This window comes from Hypomesus nipponensis, chromosome 21 (assembly GCF_054491055.1).
Source record: "Hypomesus nipponensis isolate SF chromosome 21, ASM5449105v1, whole genome shotgun sequence".
In the NCBI taxonomy this organism is placed as follows: domain Eukaryota; kingdom Metazoa; phylum Chordata; class Actinopteri; order Osmeriformes; family Osmeridae; genus Hypomesus; species Hypomesus nipponensis.
In genome coordinates, this window is record NC_140381.1 from 10,109,256 (window position 1) to 10,121,603 (window position 12,348).

At 45.5% G+C, this 12,348-nt stretch overlaps 2 protein-coding genes across 2 annotated transcripts; one reads left to right on the plus strand and one right to left on the minus strand.

Moving 5' to 3' along the window:
• Positions 1-322: 322 nt before the first annotated feature.
• Positions 323-4,558, minus strand: ntan1 (N-terminal asparagine amidase). Its single transcript, XM_084685309.1, has 10 exons — positions 4,283-4,558; positions 4,022-4,124; positions 3,264-3,329; positions 3,055-3,163; positions 2,642-2,715; positions 2,473-2,526; positions 2,249-2,302; positions 2,032-2,129; positions 1,649-1,762; positions 323-1,221 (listed from the first exon to the last, which is right to left on the minus strand). The coding sequence occupies exons 1-10, from the start codon at positions 4,361-4,363 to the stop codon at positions 1,051-1,053; spliced, it is 924 nt and encodes a 307-aa protein (XP_084541435.1). The 5' UTR covers positions 4,364-4,558; the 3' UTR covers positions 323-1,050.
• A 94-nt stretch (positions 4,559-4,652) lies between these two features.
• On the plus strand, positions 4,653-12,316 carry LOC146237908 (putative ATP-dependent RNA helicase DDX17). Its single transcript, XM_084685310.1, has 13 exons — positions 4,653-4,967; positions 5,390-5,558; positions 5,757-5,853; positions 6,214-6,347; positions 6,931-6,996; positions 7,492-7,633; positions 8,050-8,210; positions 8,439-8,611; positions 9,078-9,188; positions 9,285-9,346; positions 9,480-9,571; positions 10,763-10,943; positions 11,300-12,316. The coding sequence occupies exons 1-13, from the start codon at positions 4,903-4,905 to the stop codon at positions 11,764-11,766; spliced, it is 1,920 nt and encodes a 639-aa protein (XP_084541436.1). The 5' UTR covers positions 4,653-4,902; the 3' UTR covers positions 11,767-12,316.
• Positions 12,317-12,348: the final 32 nt, after the last annotated feature.

Genomic DNA, 12,348 nt, shown 5'->3' on the forward strand with positions numbered 1-12,348 from the left:
GGAATCAAAAGGGGATTTCTTGTTTTTGTGAGTCGTTTCTTGGACAGACACTCAGAGTACCTTAGGTCAGGTAAAACCTAAAACCTTCATTTCCCAGTCTGTTTAGATTGTGCATATATATTCAACACTTGTGACTTCACGTGACTGAATGAAATCGGAATTCTTGTAAGTGATGCTATGAATTGGACTGCTTGCTAATGAGCCTTGCTGGACTTTGCAAACTCCCAGGGATGTGATTTGTTTATGCATTTGTTTTGTAGTAGTGTGTGTACCTGTATGTGTTGTTTGTACATGCACAGATTCCAGAGGACTAATACAGAGCTGACAGATGACATCACTTTTATTTTCATACATGCATTCATTCATACTGATGTGGGTCTAGACTATCCTTCTTACATATTTCATTTAAAATTTGACTTGCATCAAGTAACTTGCATCAAGAAACGGATTGAAATGTAAATTAAAAGTATTTTTGCCAGAATCTAGGCCAGTTAAGCACAATCCTCGCCAGCTCCTCCCAACTTTTTACTATGCTTGGCCGTCCTGTTTGTGGCTTCTGTAAGAAATAGTTTTCAGAAGAACGAGTCATACATTTCATGTTAAATCTCTTTTGTACAGTAATATACAGAGCTTAGTCTCTACACCAACCAGAAAGAGGACGACACCAGATGATCATATTAAGACTCAGGAGAAGACATGCATTTGCAATCCAGCAGGGTTTCCCCTCACAGACACAAAAAAAAAGAAGAAAAAACCCAAGACACAAAAATGGCCTGTAGCCAAACGTCTCCTGTATCTGCACTGGTGCCAGCCAGTTATGCCAGGTGAGCGGGAAGCATGTGACCCAGTCAGTACATGAAGGACTGCCATTAATCCTGGCTACCCTCCACACACAGACAAACAGATAGCCAGCCATGTTTGGCATCAGGAAGAAGTGCAGGGGAGTCACAGTGCCCCTTTCAGGAGTCAGGGAGCCAGGACAGACCAGTTCCAGCCCAGTCATGTGAAGGTGTGGAGCGCTGGGACCGGAGGGAGGGAGGGATGGGGGGGCTATGGCTGGGGAACCCTCTCCCAGTCCCCCTGCTCTGTCCTGCGGTAGCGCTGGGGCTGGCCTCCAGGGAACAGGCTGTCTGGGCTGGGGTGCTGGAGGAGGAACTGGATGGTGGACTTGATGTGCTGGATGAAGTGTGGCGGCTCGGCCATGGGGGAGGTGGATAGGTACTGAGGGGGAGGGGGGGTGAGAGGGAGGACAAAGGCTTAACATAGACAGCCACAGATATACTAACACAATACCATGATTATCGTGAGTAACCGTGGTAAAAAATGTACTATCCCTCATGATGGAAATTGTGTTTGCAGCAGAATCACACACATAATCAAACTGTTGTCCATGCAATGCAGGCTATAGATTTCATTGAATACAGGCAAACTGAAGCTATAGTCGGAGCATATCACCTCATTGAATAATACCCCTCTTTTATCAAAACTTTCAAATGTTAAATAGAACCAGATATCTTTTCAGGTGGCAGTGGTCCAAGGGTCAACAAGGTATAAGGTCAATGAGGTCCGAAAGAAAGTTTGACACATTCTAAAACAATTAGGGTCCTGCAGAGTAAAACTGAAAAGTATTCTGTCCCTCAGATCTTACCTTTAAGATGGTGTCATCCTTTTGCGACAGCCAGAAGGCAATATCCAGATTAGGGGACCACTTGCAGGGGCCTATTTTCACTAGGCCTTTGCTTGAGTCATAGATGTCAGCCATCTATATAGAAGACCCGTTCACATAGACACAGGTCATGTAACACGGCATCGAAATCTTCAACGTCTAACATTTTCCTATGGGCTTTCACCTCAAACTTGGTTTCTCCTCAGTTTCATGTAATCACAGATCTCAGAGGTTGGGAAAAGGTGAAAGCAGGGTCATTCTTACACCAGCTGCCACCCATCCAGTCATGTCAGATCAGTGATCCTCCCAAGGTGCAGAGCTAGAGAGGACGCCTGTGAGTGTAGAAACAACAATAGTGTCTCTACCTGTCCTCCAGTGAAGGTCCTCGCTGAGCGGAGCTCCTCTGCAGGACCTTTAGAGGGGAACGAGGCGGGGAACACCTCCCCTGTCTTCACGTTCACGCCTGCAGATGGGCGACACACACATACAGTCAATACATTAGATACTGTGTACTATTCCACACTCCTCAAAAACGCGACTGGTGGGAGCGCCCCTGCAATGCACGGTCCAATGACTACTTACCTATCCCATAAACCACCGGTCTGTGTGTTCCGTCAACTATGACGTCATTCATCTCTACGGAAAAAAAAATGGAGCGTGTTTATAAATGTGCGCTTTCAGTTTATCTTATTGTCATGTATGTAACCATACATTAAAACCCTTTCTGATTCTGATACAACACTCAGTGGTTCACTGCAGATGGAGAAGTACTGAATGAACGAACCCAACAATTCAACATGAATCACCTGTGATGCAGCACGTTTCTAGGTGAATATCCTCCTTCTGTTTGTGAAAGGCCGCTGCGGAACACCAGCGCACACACAATGAGGTCTTGTCATGATGCAGACAATACTCTGTTGCTATTTCCAAGTGTCTCTAAGGCAATAGGTGAAGACAGAAGAACGGGATATTTACCCAGGAGGTTAAGGCTTAATTTTTCGGACGTCTTTGACTCGTCGTCGAATCCCCCGACAAGATGGAGCTCCAGTCTGGAAGATGAGTACAGGCTGACATTGAGTGGAAGTGTGTATCAAACTGCCGGTGTTTTGATTAGCGTAGGAGCCCAAACATCTCCTAAACATCCAGAGGAGGACGTTTGGGGGGGTTTTCAGGTGGTGTATGCACGTAGCAGTGACGTAGCAGAGGTGGTTTCAAACAACGCTTGTCGGATGTCTCCACCATGGATAGAATGACTCTCCATCTTATGTGTTTGTTTTGGTCATTTGCCTTCCTTGACCGAGTGATGTCACAGTCACTGCTACTACGATGAAGAAGAACTTTGCTCTGTGCGTGGTGTTTGTGTGTGCACTCGTGTCTTTCTTTCTAACCTGCCTTCCTTGACAGGGCCGCTAAGTGATGTCACCGCTTTCACAATGAGAGGAACTTCGCTCCACGTACTGGAGCCGTCACAATGGGCAAGGCAGGCGGCTCCACTTCCTGGGAAACGAGGCAGAGACACACCCCTTAAACTTGAGGGGCTCCTGTCGCTGGTTACCATGACAGCTGTCAATTGTGCATTCTAGGTAGGCCCCGTTACCTGTGTGTCGCACCAGAACGAGGTGGCAGGTGGTGGCATCGTCAGAGCCGATGACAGCTACAGAGTCTGGACCAATAGAGGAAGACATGTTCACGTTTGAAAGTTATTTACAGAAAAAACATTCAGTGGGCACCAATTCCTGGAAAAGTGACAGTTTATTTTGAATCTGTTCTCTTGTACTTTTACATGGACACAACACAATTAGGTAAAAGTTAAGACTGCTAGGTTTCATTTGGTTTATAATTATAACTATTTGGGGATAATAGCATGTTCTGGACATTTCCACCCATTTTAGTGTAATAGAATTAACTAATATCTAACTAAATGAAGCAGTGTGCATTAACCAATGGGTATTTCCTTTTTTCTCAATACGTATCTCCTTCCATCCCTTTGGTATAGGTTCATCTTTGTGTCCTTTTTAAATAACATTAGTTCCATAACTCTTCAGGATAGTTTAGGAACTTACAACTAACTCTAACTTTTGTTTAGACATAGTAGTTCTTGTTCAGGCTTAGTAATTGTTACATTGTCTCTGGTCTTCTATGCTTTGAGGTTCAGGAATGGAATGGTTCATCCAATGATTAAAAGACCCCCAGGCTGAACACTTAAACGTAATATTACAGCAGTCATTGTAATGTATGTCCCTGTACAATGACATTTAGTTCCCACAGTAACTGTCAATTAGATGACACCATAATGTAAATTTCAGGCAGCGTTAAAGCAATAACTCATGTTTGTGAACTGGTTTAAGCACTTACCGTCTGCTGGCGTTGTTGCTGCAAACTCTCTTTGCTGAACGTAAAGAAGGCACTTCGGGTCTACATCCACAAACGCTTTGGAACGAAATTCTCTGGCGTTTGTCTGCAAATATTGACAACAAACCCATCGTAGTAAACTATTAGCATGTGTATGCGGTTTAGGTCACGGGATATAGGTTAAATATTCATTCAATTTAACAAGGACATCTTCTTAACACTGAATGCGGAAAAGCTAGCTAGTTGTACAGTAAGAATACTAACCTGCAAATGTGGATATTTCGTGAAAAGTTCATCTGTCGAACCTGGTCGTTCGATTCGTCTATTTTGTATTAACAGTGGCATTTCTGCAATTTGAGCCTATTCTAATGTCATAATAACAGACCCAATACATACAACTAGCAGGACAAAATACACATTAAAAGTAAATTAGCTATCTAGCTGCTTGCATTTCCTGGTATGTCTTCTTCTTCAGAAAACGTGTACAGTACTGCCATCAACTGTACAACGTAAGTACAACACACAGTCAGACACAAAAATAGATGGACTACGGCTATTCCCAATCATGCTACGCATTTTTCGCTGCTATTTTGTAAGCAGTCACAGTAGATAGGCCAATACTTTTTATTACGCCTTTAAAGAGGGAGGCACTGGAAGTTAACGTGACCATTTGAAGCAACAACAGATCAAAAAATATTTTGTTTGCATGTTTCAGGAACCACTAAATATACGGGTACGCATTCTGTCGTCAACTGCCTAACAAAGTTTCGACTTTGACATTAGGATTTTAATTTTCCGTAAAAGAAGCGGTTTTTCTAGTAATTACACATACTTACATATATATATACTTATACAAATATTTGTACGGAAACATTTTCGAAAACATGAGAGGGAGTTCCTCCTATGGGGACAGAGGGGATAGAGATCGGGACCGTGGACGAGACCGTGGGTAAGAAAGAATCTTGTACATTTTTAAGTATGTCAAATGTTTACGTAGATAGCCTGTACGTTGTTCTACGTGCACATGCATACTTTGATTATTTGCTTGTGTTTGGAAACAAGCAATACATTTTCTGGGTAGGAGTAACTATAAGTGAACTTATAAAATTAACAAAATAGACTACAATAGGTGTAATTAGGCTTCTCAGTTAGATCTAGATTGGAAATCGTTGCCGTTGCGTTACCTCTAGGGCTTTTGTGGCTACATAGAATTGCTGACTTGCTGTATTGTTTTATACATGTGCATGATAAAATTATCATACAACTCTCAGTTAGAGTAGCCTACTATCAATAGAGTAGTAGTAGGCTTTAATAATTTTTACCATGAGACACAATACCCTATACATTTCTACTTTCCATGCGCATAAAAAGGGCTCGGTTTGGTTCTAGTAGCTACGGCGGCAGCAGGGGCGGACCTCCCCCCATGAAGTTTGGGAATCCTGGAGACCGCCTGCGCAAGAAGAAGTGGAACTTGGACGAGTTGCCGAAGTTCGAGAAGAACTTCTACAACGAACATTCGGAGCTCCAGCGTATGAGTCAGGTATAAACTTGCACAGTCGCGGCCTTGGCTTTTGTGGCTCTCTGGGCAAACCCCCCTCCTGTGCCGCCCCCGGCAGATTGGCCCCACCCTAACTAAGTCCGCCCCTGCATAACTCCACCAAAATGACAGTGATACGATGTATGCTGCAGTACCAATTTCCTAATTCTAACCTGTTGCATTCGGATTTCTGTCCTCCAGTATGATATTGATGAGTTTCGCAGGAAGAAGGAGATCACTATTAGGGGCACTGGCTGTCCCAAGGCCGTCACCGGTTTTCACCAGGCTAATTTCCCCCGTAAGTAGGAGCCTTGAGGACCACATTTAAATAGCAGTTGCAGAGGTCCAGGACCTTCATTTGAAGTTGAAATGTCATTTGTTCATCTTTTTTTACAAACTGATAAAACTTGAAATGAATTAAGGCTAAAGGGTTTGTCTTGTCAGAAACACCATGCGTAACCGTTAACATGAATTTAAATTTTATTCAAGTATAAAAAACTCAACTGTATCTTAAGTGCCGTACAAATAGTGCATATAGTAAGTACAGCAAAAGGCATAGGATAATATCAAGAATCAGAAATGCACAGCTCTAATAGTATTTCAGTGGTCAGAGCCAAGGAACAGTTGGTTTGAACAGTTAATCTCTGTCCTTTGTCAGAGTACGTGATGGACGTGCTTCTGCAGCAGAACTTCAAGGAGCCCACGGCCATCCAGGCTCAAGGCTTCCCACTGGCCCTGAGCGGGAGGGACATGGTGGGAATAGCTCAGACAGGCTCTGGTAAAACCCTGGCGGTGAGGCTTGGATACTGTATTCATATGAAAGTATACACAGTCTAGAAGTATAATAGTACGTACTGTATATAAGCTTTTGTGACACTTTCATGCTTGCTGCTTCATACACACACACACACACCGACGCACACATATACACAGCTGTCAATATTTGTCTCTTCAGAGTAATAGACCCACATACACGTTGTTTTATGAGGGTGAATAACTGCAAAAAGAAGTGGTGGCGCACACACATGCACACAGAGGAACACAGACAGGCAGCTGCAACCTCCCAACATCAAAATCAGGAATAAACCCCATTGTTCTGCACCAGGGCCGGCCCAAGGCATAAGCAAACTAAGTGGCTGCTTAGGGCCCCTGTGGCTACCAGAGGGCCCCCAAGAGCAAATGAAATTACAGTTTAATGTATTATGTAAAAATATATTCTTTTTTTTTTTTTTTATCGTCAAAGATAAGCGACGCCGAGGGGCCCACAAATCAATTTTGCTTAAGGCCCCATAAAGGTCTTGGGCCGGCCCTGTTCTGCACCATTAGGGAACTGGACTGAACTGATCTTCTTTCCAATCTCTCTCATCTTTTGTAGTATCTCCTCCCTGCTATTGTCCACATCAACCATCAGCCCTACTTGGAGAGAGGAGATGGGCCTATTGTGAGTACACAACATTGGGCTGCTGCTGCTGCCTCGTACTGTGTGTGAATACAGAGGAGATGGCTCTATTTGAGGAGTTGCCATATCCACATCACGTATGACTGAGCTGCTGAAAAATACAAACTTTTTCCTAATTTAACTAGTTTTTTACTTTTAGTGTATTGAAGCACTTCATGTGATAAGGGTGGTCCCACATCAGTAACAGATTGTGTGCTGTTTTACATATCTATGGCTGGTCAGTCCATGGAAGAATTCCCATTGGAACCGTAGTCACTTAAGTGCTGTACTTTGATCTGTTAATCATGTGTTGCTCTCTCCCCCGGCCCTCGCCCTCCTCTACCACTTTCTCCGCTCATCCTTCACTCCTTTATTTGTCTTTACATCCACCCCTCATTTTCACAAACTCCTTCTACCCATCCTCACCCTTTTTTTGTCACTTTCTCTCCCTCCCTCCCTGCCCCCTCCTCCCACTCACCCACCTTTCCCTCCCACCAGTGCCTGGTCTTAGCCCCCACCAGAGAGCTAGCCCAGCAGGTGCAGCAGGTCGCCAACGACTACGGCAAGTTATCACGCCTCAAGAGCACCTGCGTCTACGGCGGCGCCCCCAAGGGGCCACAGATAAGAGACCTGGAGAGAGGTGACCACATTCACATCTTCAGTATAACAACATTTTTTTTGACGTACAGTACAAGGGTGAATTTTAGATTTTAAAGTTGCAAATATATTGAAAAGTCCTACCCTTTTATTTCAAAATTCCTTCGCAAAGGCCATGTTCATCATGTCTTTAGTGGTAAATCTGGCTCTTTTAAATTAATAACATTCTTGATGGACAAGCACAGTTTGGCTGCTCAGCTGTCGTGCCTGCGGAGCGGCTATGTTTGAAGCGTGATTCCTTCCAGATGAGGCTGATGCCTTTCCCTCTGAGAGGACTGTCTGCTCATATTCTATAATCATAAAAAAGAAAGCAAAGTTGGAGGAAAGGCTAGGATTGGGTGGATAGTCGTCTAACCTGTGTTCATTGTGTTAACACCCCCCCCCCCCCCCCCCGCCCAGGTGTGGAGATCTGCATCGCCACACCCGGTCGTCTCATCGACTTCCTGGAATCGGGGAAAACCAACCTGCGACGCTGCACATACCTGGTCCTGGATGAGGCCGACCGCATGCTGGACATGGGATTTGAACCCCAGATCCGAAAGATTGTGGACCAGATCAGGGTAGGGGGGATAGGAACATGGTTCGTGAACAGCTGTTGATAGTTGGAATGTCTTCTTGGAATTGAAGTTAGATAGATGGTTATGAAATGATGCCATCGAATATTGAATAAACTCTACCGGACACCTCGATGGGTTTTGCGATACAGCATTGACTCTTTGATTGACTCCCTTCCCTCTTTCTCACTCGCTCCCCGTTTGCCCCCTCGTTTTCTCCATGTCCACCCTCAGCCTGACCGGCAGACCCTGATGTGGAGCGCCACCTGGCCCAAGGATGTGCGCCAGCTGGCGGAGGACTTCCTGCGGGACTACGTCCAGATCAACGTGGGCGCCCTGGAGCTCAGCGCCAACCACAACATCCTGCAGATCGTCGACGTCTGCATGGAGAACGAGAAGGACAACAAGTGAGGCTGCCGGAGATTGTTGCTGTGATTGGATGGTGAAACAGGGTTATGTCTCCATGGTCTTCAATGGCCACCTGTCCTTATTTTATTTCTAGGTAGATCAAGTGGAAATTCGTTTATGAAGTGGTTTATTCATCATGTGCACAGATTAGAACACCGGTCATTCTGGACAATGACATCTTTATGGGATGGCATGCAAACAGCAACGTAGAGGCCTACAAAAAAAAAAATAATAATTTAAAACAATGGCAGCCAAAAATATTAGCAGCAAAAGATGCCATTCAAGGCTGACAGAATGGTATTAGTGTCAGTGCGAAGCGAGTGAAAATATCAGTGATTTTATCATTGTTGGTAATGAAGGGAAATGGGGAAGTGAAGGAGGCTATTGTGGTGTGCAAGAAGGAACACGCTTTGGTTTTCAAGCAGTTGGGGCGACACTTAGTCACGTTCTTCTCCTACTTCTCAGGTTAATCCAGTTAATGGAGGAGATCATGGCTGAGAAGGAGAACAAGACGATTATCTTCGTGGAGACCAAGAAGCGTTGTGACGAGCTCACCAGGAGGATGAGACGAGACGGGTGAGAGGAGGAGAGGGACGGAGGGAGGGATTAAAACATTGGATCGACAAATTCAACAACCCAAAACAATTTTACGAGGAGTGGGGGTGTCCTCAGGTGGCCAGCCATGTGTATCCATGGAGACAAGAGCCAGCCAGAAAGAGACTGGGTTCTGATAGGTGAGTCACAATTCAATCTGCCTCCGCGTCTTAAGATGACTCGTCTCTTTCCTCGTTGACTCGAGAGATGCCGAGAAATATGTAGATTCGACCCCTTTTGTTTACATTTTCTTGCTGCCTTTTCTGAATGCAGAGTTCCGCAGTGGGAAAGCCCCAATCCTCATCGCTACTGACGTGGCCTCTCGTGGTCTGGGTATGTCCCCTCAACACACACACACACACACAGTATTACACACACACACACACACACAGTATTACACAACTTTCACTTTTCAATAAAAATAATGATTATTTTTTATTTATTTTTGTATTGTATACAGTACATATTTAAATCGGTGTGGTTTAGTGAAGGACACACAAGACAATATAATGTGATTTGTTGCTTAATTTCCCATCCCATTTTCAGGTTTAAAACGTGGACATTGCAGTATATCTACTTACAGTATGTGCAATGGGCCTGTATACTTTCTGTGAATGAAGTGCTGGTACATTGCTTTTGAAAATGTCCAACTCGACTATATTTCTGCCATATACCATTTCTGTGGCTGCCTCCACACAAATAACCCCATTCGAGGTTGTAAAGCAAGCCCCAAAGCTACTGTACTGTAGCTGTAAAACTGCAACATCAACAAACAACAGTGTCAGTTGCCTCCCCTTTGGCCTTTAGCTCCCCTGTGGTTTTACAGTCTGTTTCTTGTTACTGCAGTTCAAAGCCTCCCTCGACCCAGGGTGCTCTGGCACGCTGCCTAAACAGGAGGGGTGTGAGAGGGGGATGGGGGTGGGGAGCTTGATCCCTTTGTCATCATCATGTCTCCTCTGTGGTGTTCATGTAGAGGTTTTTTGTTTTTTACTGTAACTTGAAGTCACATTTTTCTGAGGCTGGTTATTGCTACGGCATATATTTTAGGTACAGGGTAGCCCACAATGTGTTTTTAAAAGATAATGGCCGGGTTTCCCAGATTCGTTAAGAAGCTCTTAACGCCAAGAGCTTCTTAAGAGTGTTCTAAGAACGCTCTAGAACGGTCTGAGAACGCTCCTAAGAAGCGCTTAGCATTAAGAGCTTCTTAACGATTCTGGGAAACCCGGCCAATGTCCGTCCACCCAGTAGCTCTTTAGTCAAGCTCCCTTAGTTCAAACCTGGAAGTGTGAAGGGGACGTTTACATGTTGGATTTTGCCAAGCCTACCTATGACTGTCTCCTTGTTCTTCTTTTTCTCCTCCCCCCTTCAGGGTCTGCCAGCACATGGCCGCTCAAGCAGTCAGTGCTGGAGTCAGAACTGGTGTTGCCCCCAGTCAGGCTATGCTAAAGGCTAAGTCACATGCTAAATGCCAACGGCTACTCCTAACAAGGATGCAGGCCCCCTTTACCCACCTCTTGTACCACAGCTCCCCGTAGTGTTAGCGCGTGTCATTCCAGCGAGCTCGCCTTGGGCCCAGCACGGCGCGCAGCACCAACAAGGGCACGGCCTACACCTTCTTCACCCCGGGGAACCTGCGGCAGGCCCGGGACCTGGTCCGGGTCCTGGAGGAGGCCCGGCAGGCCATCAACCCCAAGCTGCTGCAGCTGGTCGACTCCGGGCGCGGAGGCGGGGGAGGGGGTGAGTTTGCTCTGGTTCAGAACACGCACCGGCCTTTTCTTCGACGGTTGTAGTAGATGTTGTGTAACCTAATGGGGGAAATGGTATTGCGGTCATATGCAAATGACCCGGTATATAAGGGTTAGGTCAGGAGGGGGTCTCTTATCTGAGCGATGTTTAGAGCAGGTCACGTATCCTATATTATGTCTATATAATAAAGATATCAAGAAGCACTCCATACCAGTGTAGTCACTAAATCCACAAGATATAGATAAAACCACGGTACAGAGACCTGCTCTTCTTAAACACTCGTCGTATTTTGTAGTCACGTTGTTGACTACAACGTGGTCGATTTTCCCCCACAATCTTTTCTCTAGGTGGCCGGATGCGTTACCGTCCCAGCGGCTCCGATGACAACAATCCCAACATGATGTACCAGGACGAGTGTGAGCGCCGCATGCGCACTGCCAGCGGAGCCAATAAGGAGAGCCGCAGCAGCTTCAGCCGCGAAGGGCGGAGCCGCGACGGAGACAGGTCCTCCTCGTCCTCCTATCGGGACCGGAGCAGGGAGGGGAGGAGCGGCTACGGCTCGGGAACCGACCAATACCAGAGCTTGAGCCGGAGCGGGGGCCAGTCGGGCGGTTTCTCGGGTGTGAACGGCGGGAGGAAGGACCAGTCGGGTCAGTCCCAGGGTCCGTTTGGGCCGCCTCCGTCTGGAGGGCCCCAGCCACTCATGGCCCAGCAGTTTGCCCCGCTTCAGTCGCCCCTCATGAGCTTCATAGGGAAGCCACCGTTCCCCTTTGTTCCCCCACCCACTCCCCCTGCCGTTGCACCCAGGAAGTAGAACGCCACCCATGAAATCCCATTGTGTGAATGAAGCTAATGTAGCTTGTGTCCTTTCCTAAGGGGTACAGGAGTGGGCAGGTAAGGGCTAATATATTATCATTTTATTGTTTTGTAGTTTAGAGATTGCTTACTTTTTTGTAGATTAGAGTGCCCTGTATATGTGAAATGTATTGTCTCTACTCTTTTGTTTCAATTGTGTTTTATCACTCTGTAGAACTACTTGAGTTCTTTTTTTGTCTGTAACTCGGGTGTTCTGTGCTCTCCGGTTTTCTACTTTCCTACAAATCTGGAACCATCTTCAAATATGGATGCAAACCTGTACTTGCAGTTGCTTTTAAATGTGATTCTGAGTTATAATATTTGTATGGCTACACTTACTATATCTGGACATTACAGATGCAAAAATCTGTCTATTAGATTAGTAATCAAATGAGCATATCGGAAGTCTCTTGCCTAGGGACAAGTACAGTCTGTCTGTACGTAGAAAGTGGTTGTTTCTTAAGATGATTCATTCCACAGCATTAAAAGTTTTTGTAACCATTGAAAAAGTTTCTGCCATCTTTCATTTCCAATACCTAAT

Coding starts and splice junctions, on each gene's coding strand:
- LOC146237908 (XM_084685310.1), top strand. CDS start 4,903: ATGAGAGGGAGTTCCTCCTATGGGGACAGAGGGGATAGAGATCGGGAC. Junction 5,559..5,756: donor AGCTCCAGCGTATGAGTCAG/GTATAAACTTGC, acceptor TCTGTCCTCCAG/TATGATATTGATGAGTTTCG. Junction 9,347..9,479: donor AAGAGACTGGGTTCTGATAG/GTGAGTCACAAT, acceptor TTCTGAATGCAG/AGTTCCGCAGTGGGAAAGCC.
- ntan1 (XM_084685309.1), bottom strand. CDS start 4,363: ATGCCACTGTTAATACAAAATAGACGAATCGAACGACCAGGTTCGACA. Junction 2,527..2,641: donor ATTAAGCCTTAACCTCCTGG/GTAAATATCCCG, acceptor GGTGTTCCGCAG/CGGCCTTTCACAAACAGAAG. Junction 1,763..2,031: donor GGACCTTCACTGGAGGACAG/GTAGAGACACTA, acceptor TCTTCTATATAG/ATGGCTGACATCTATGACTC.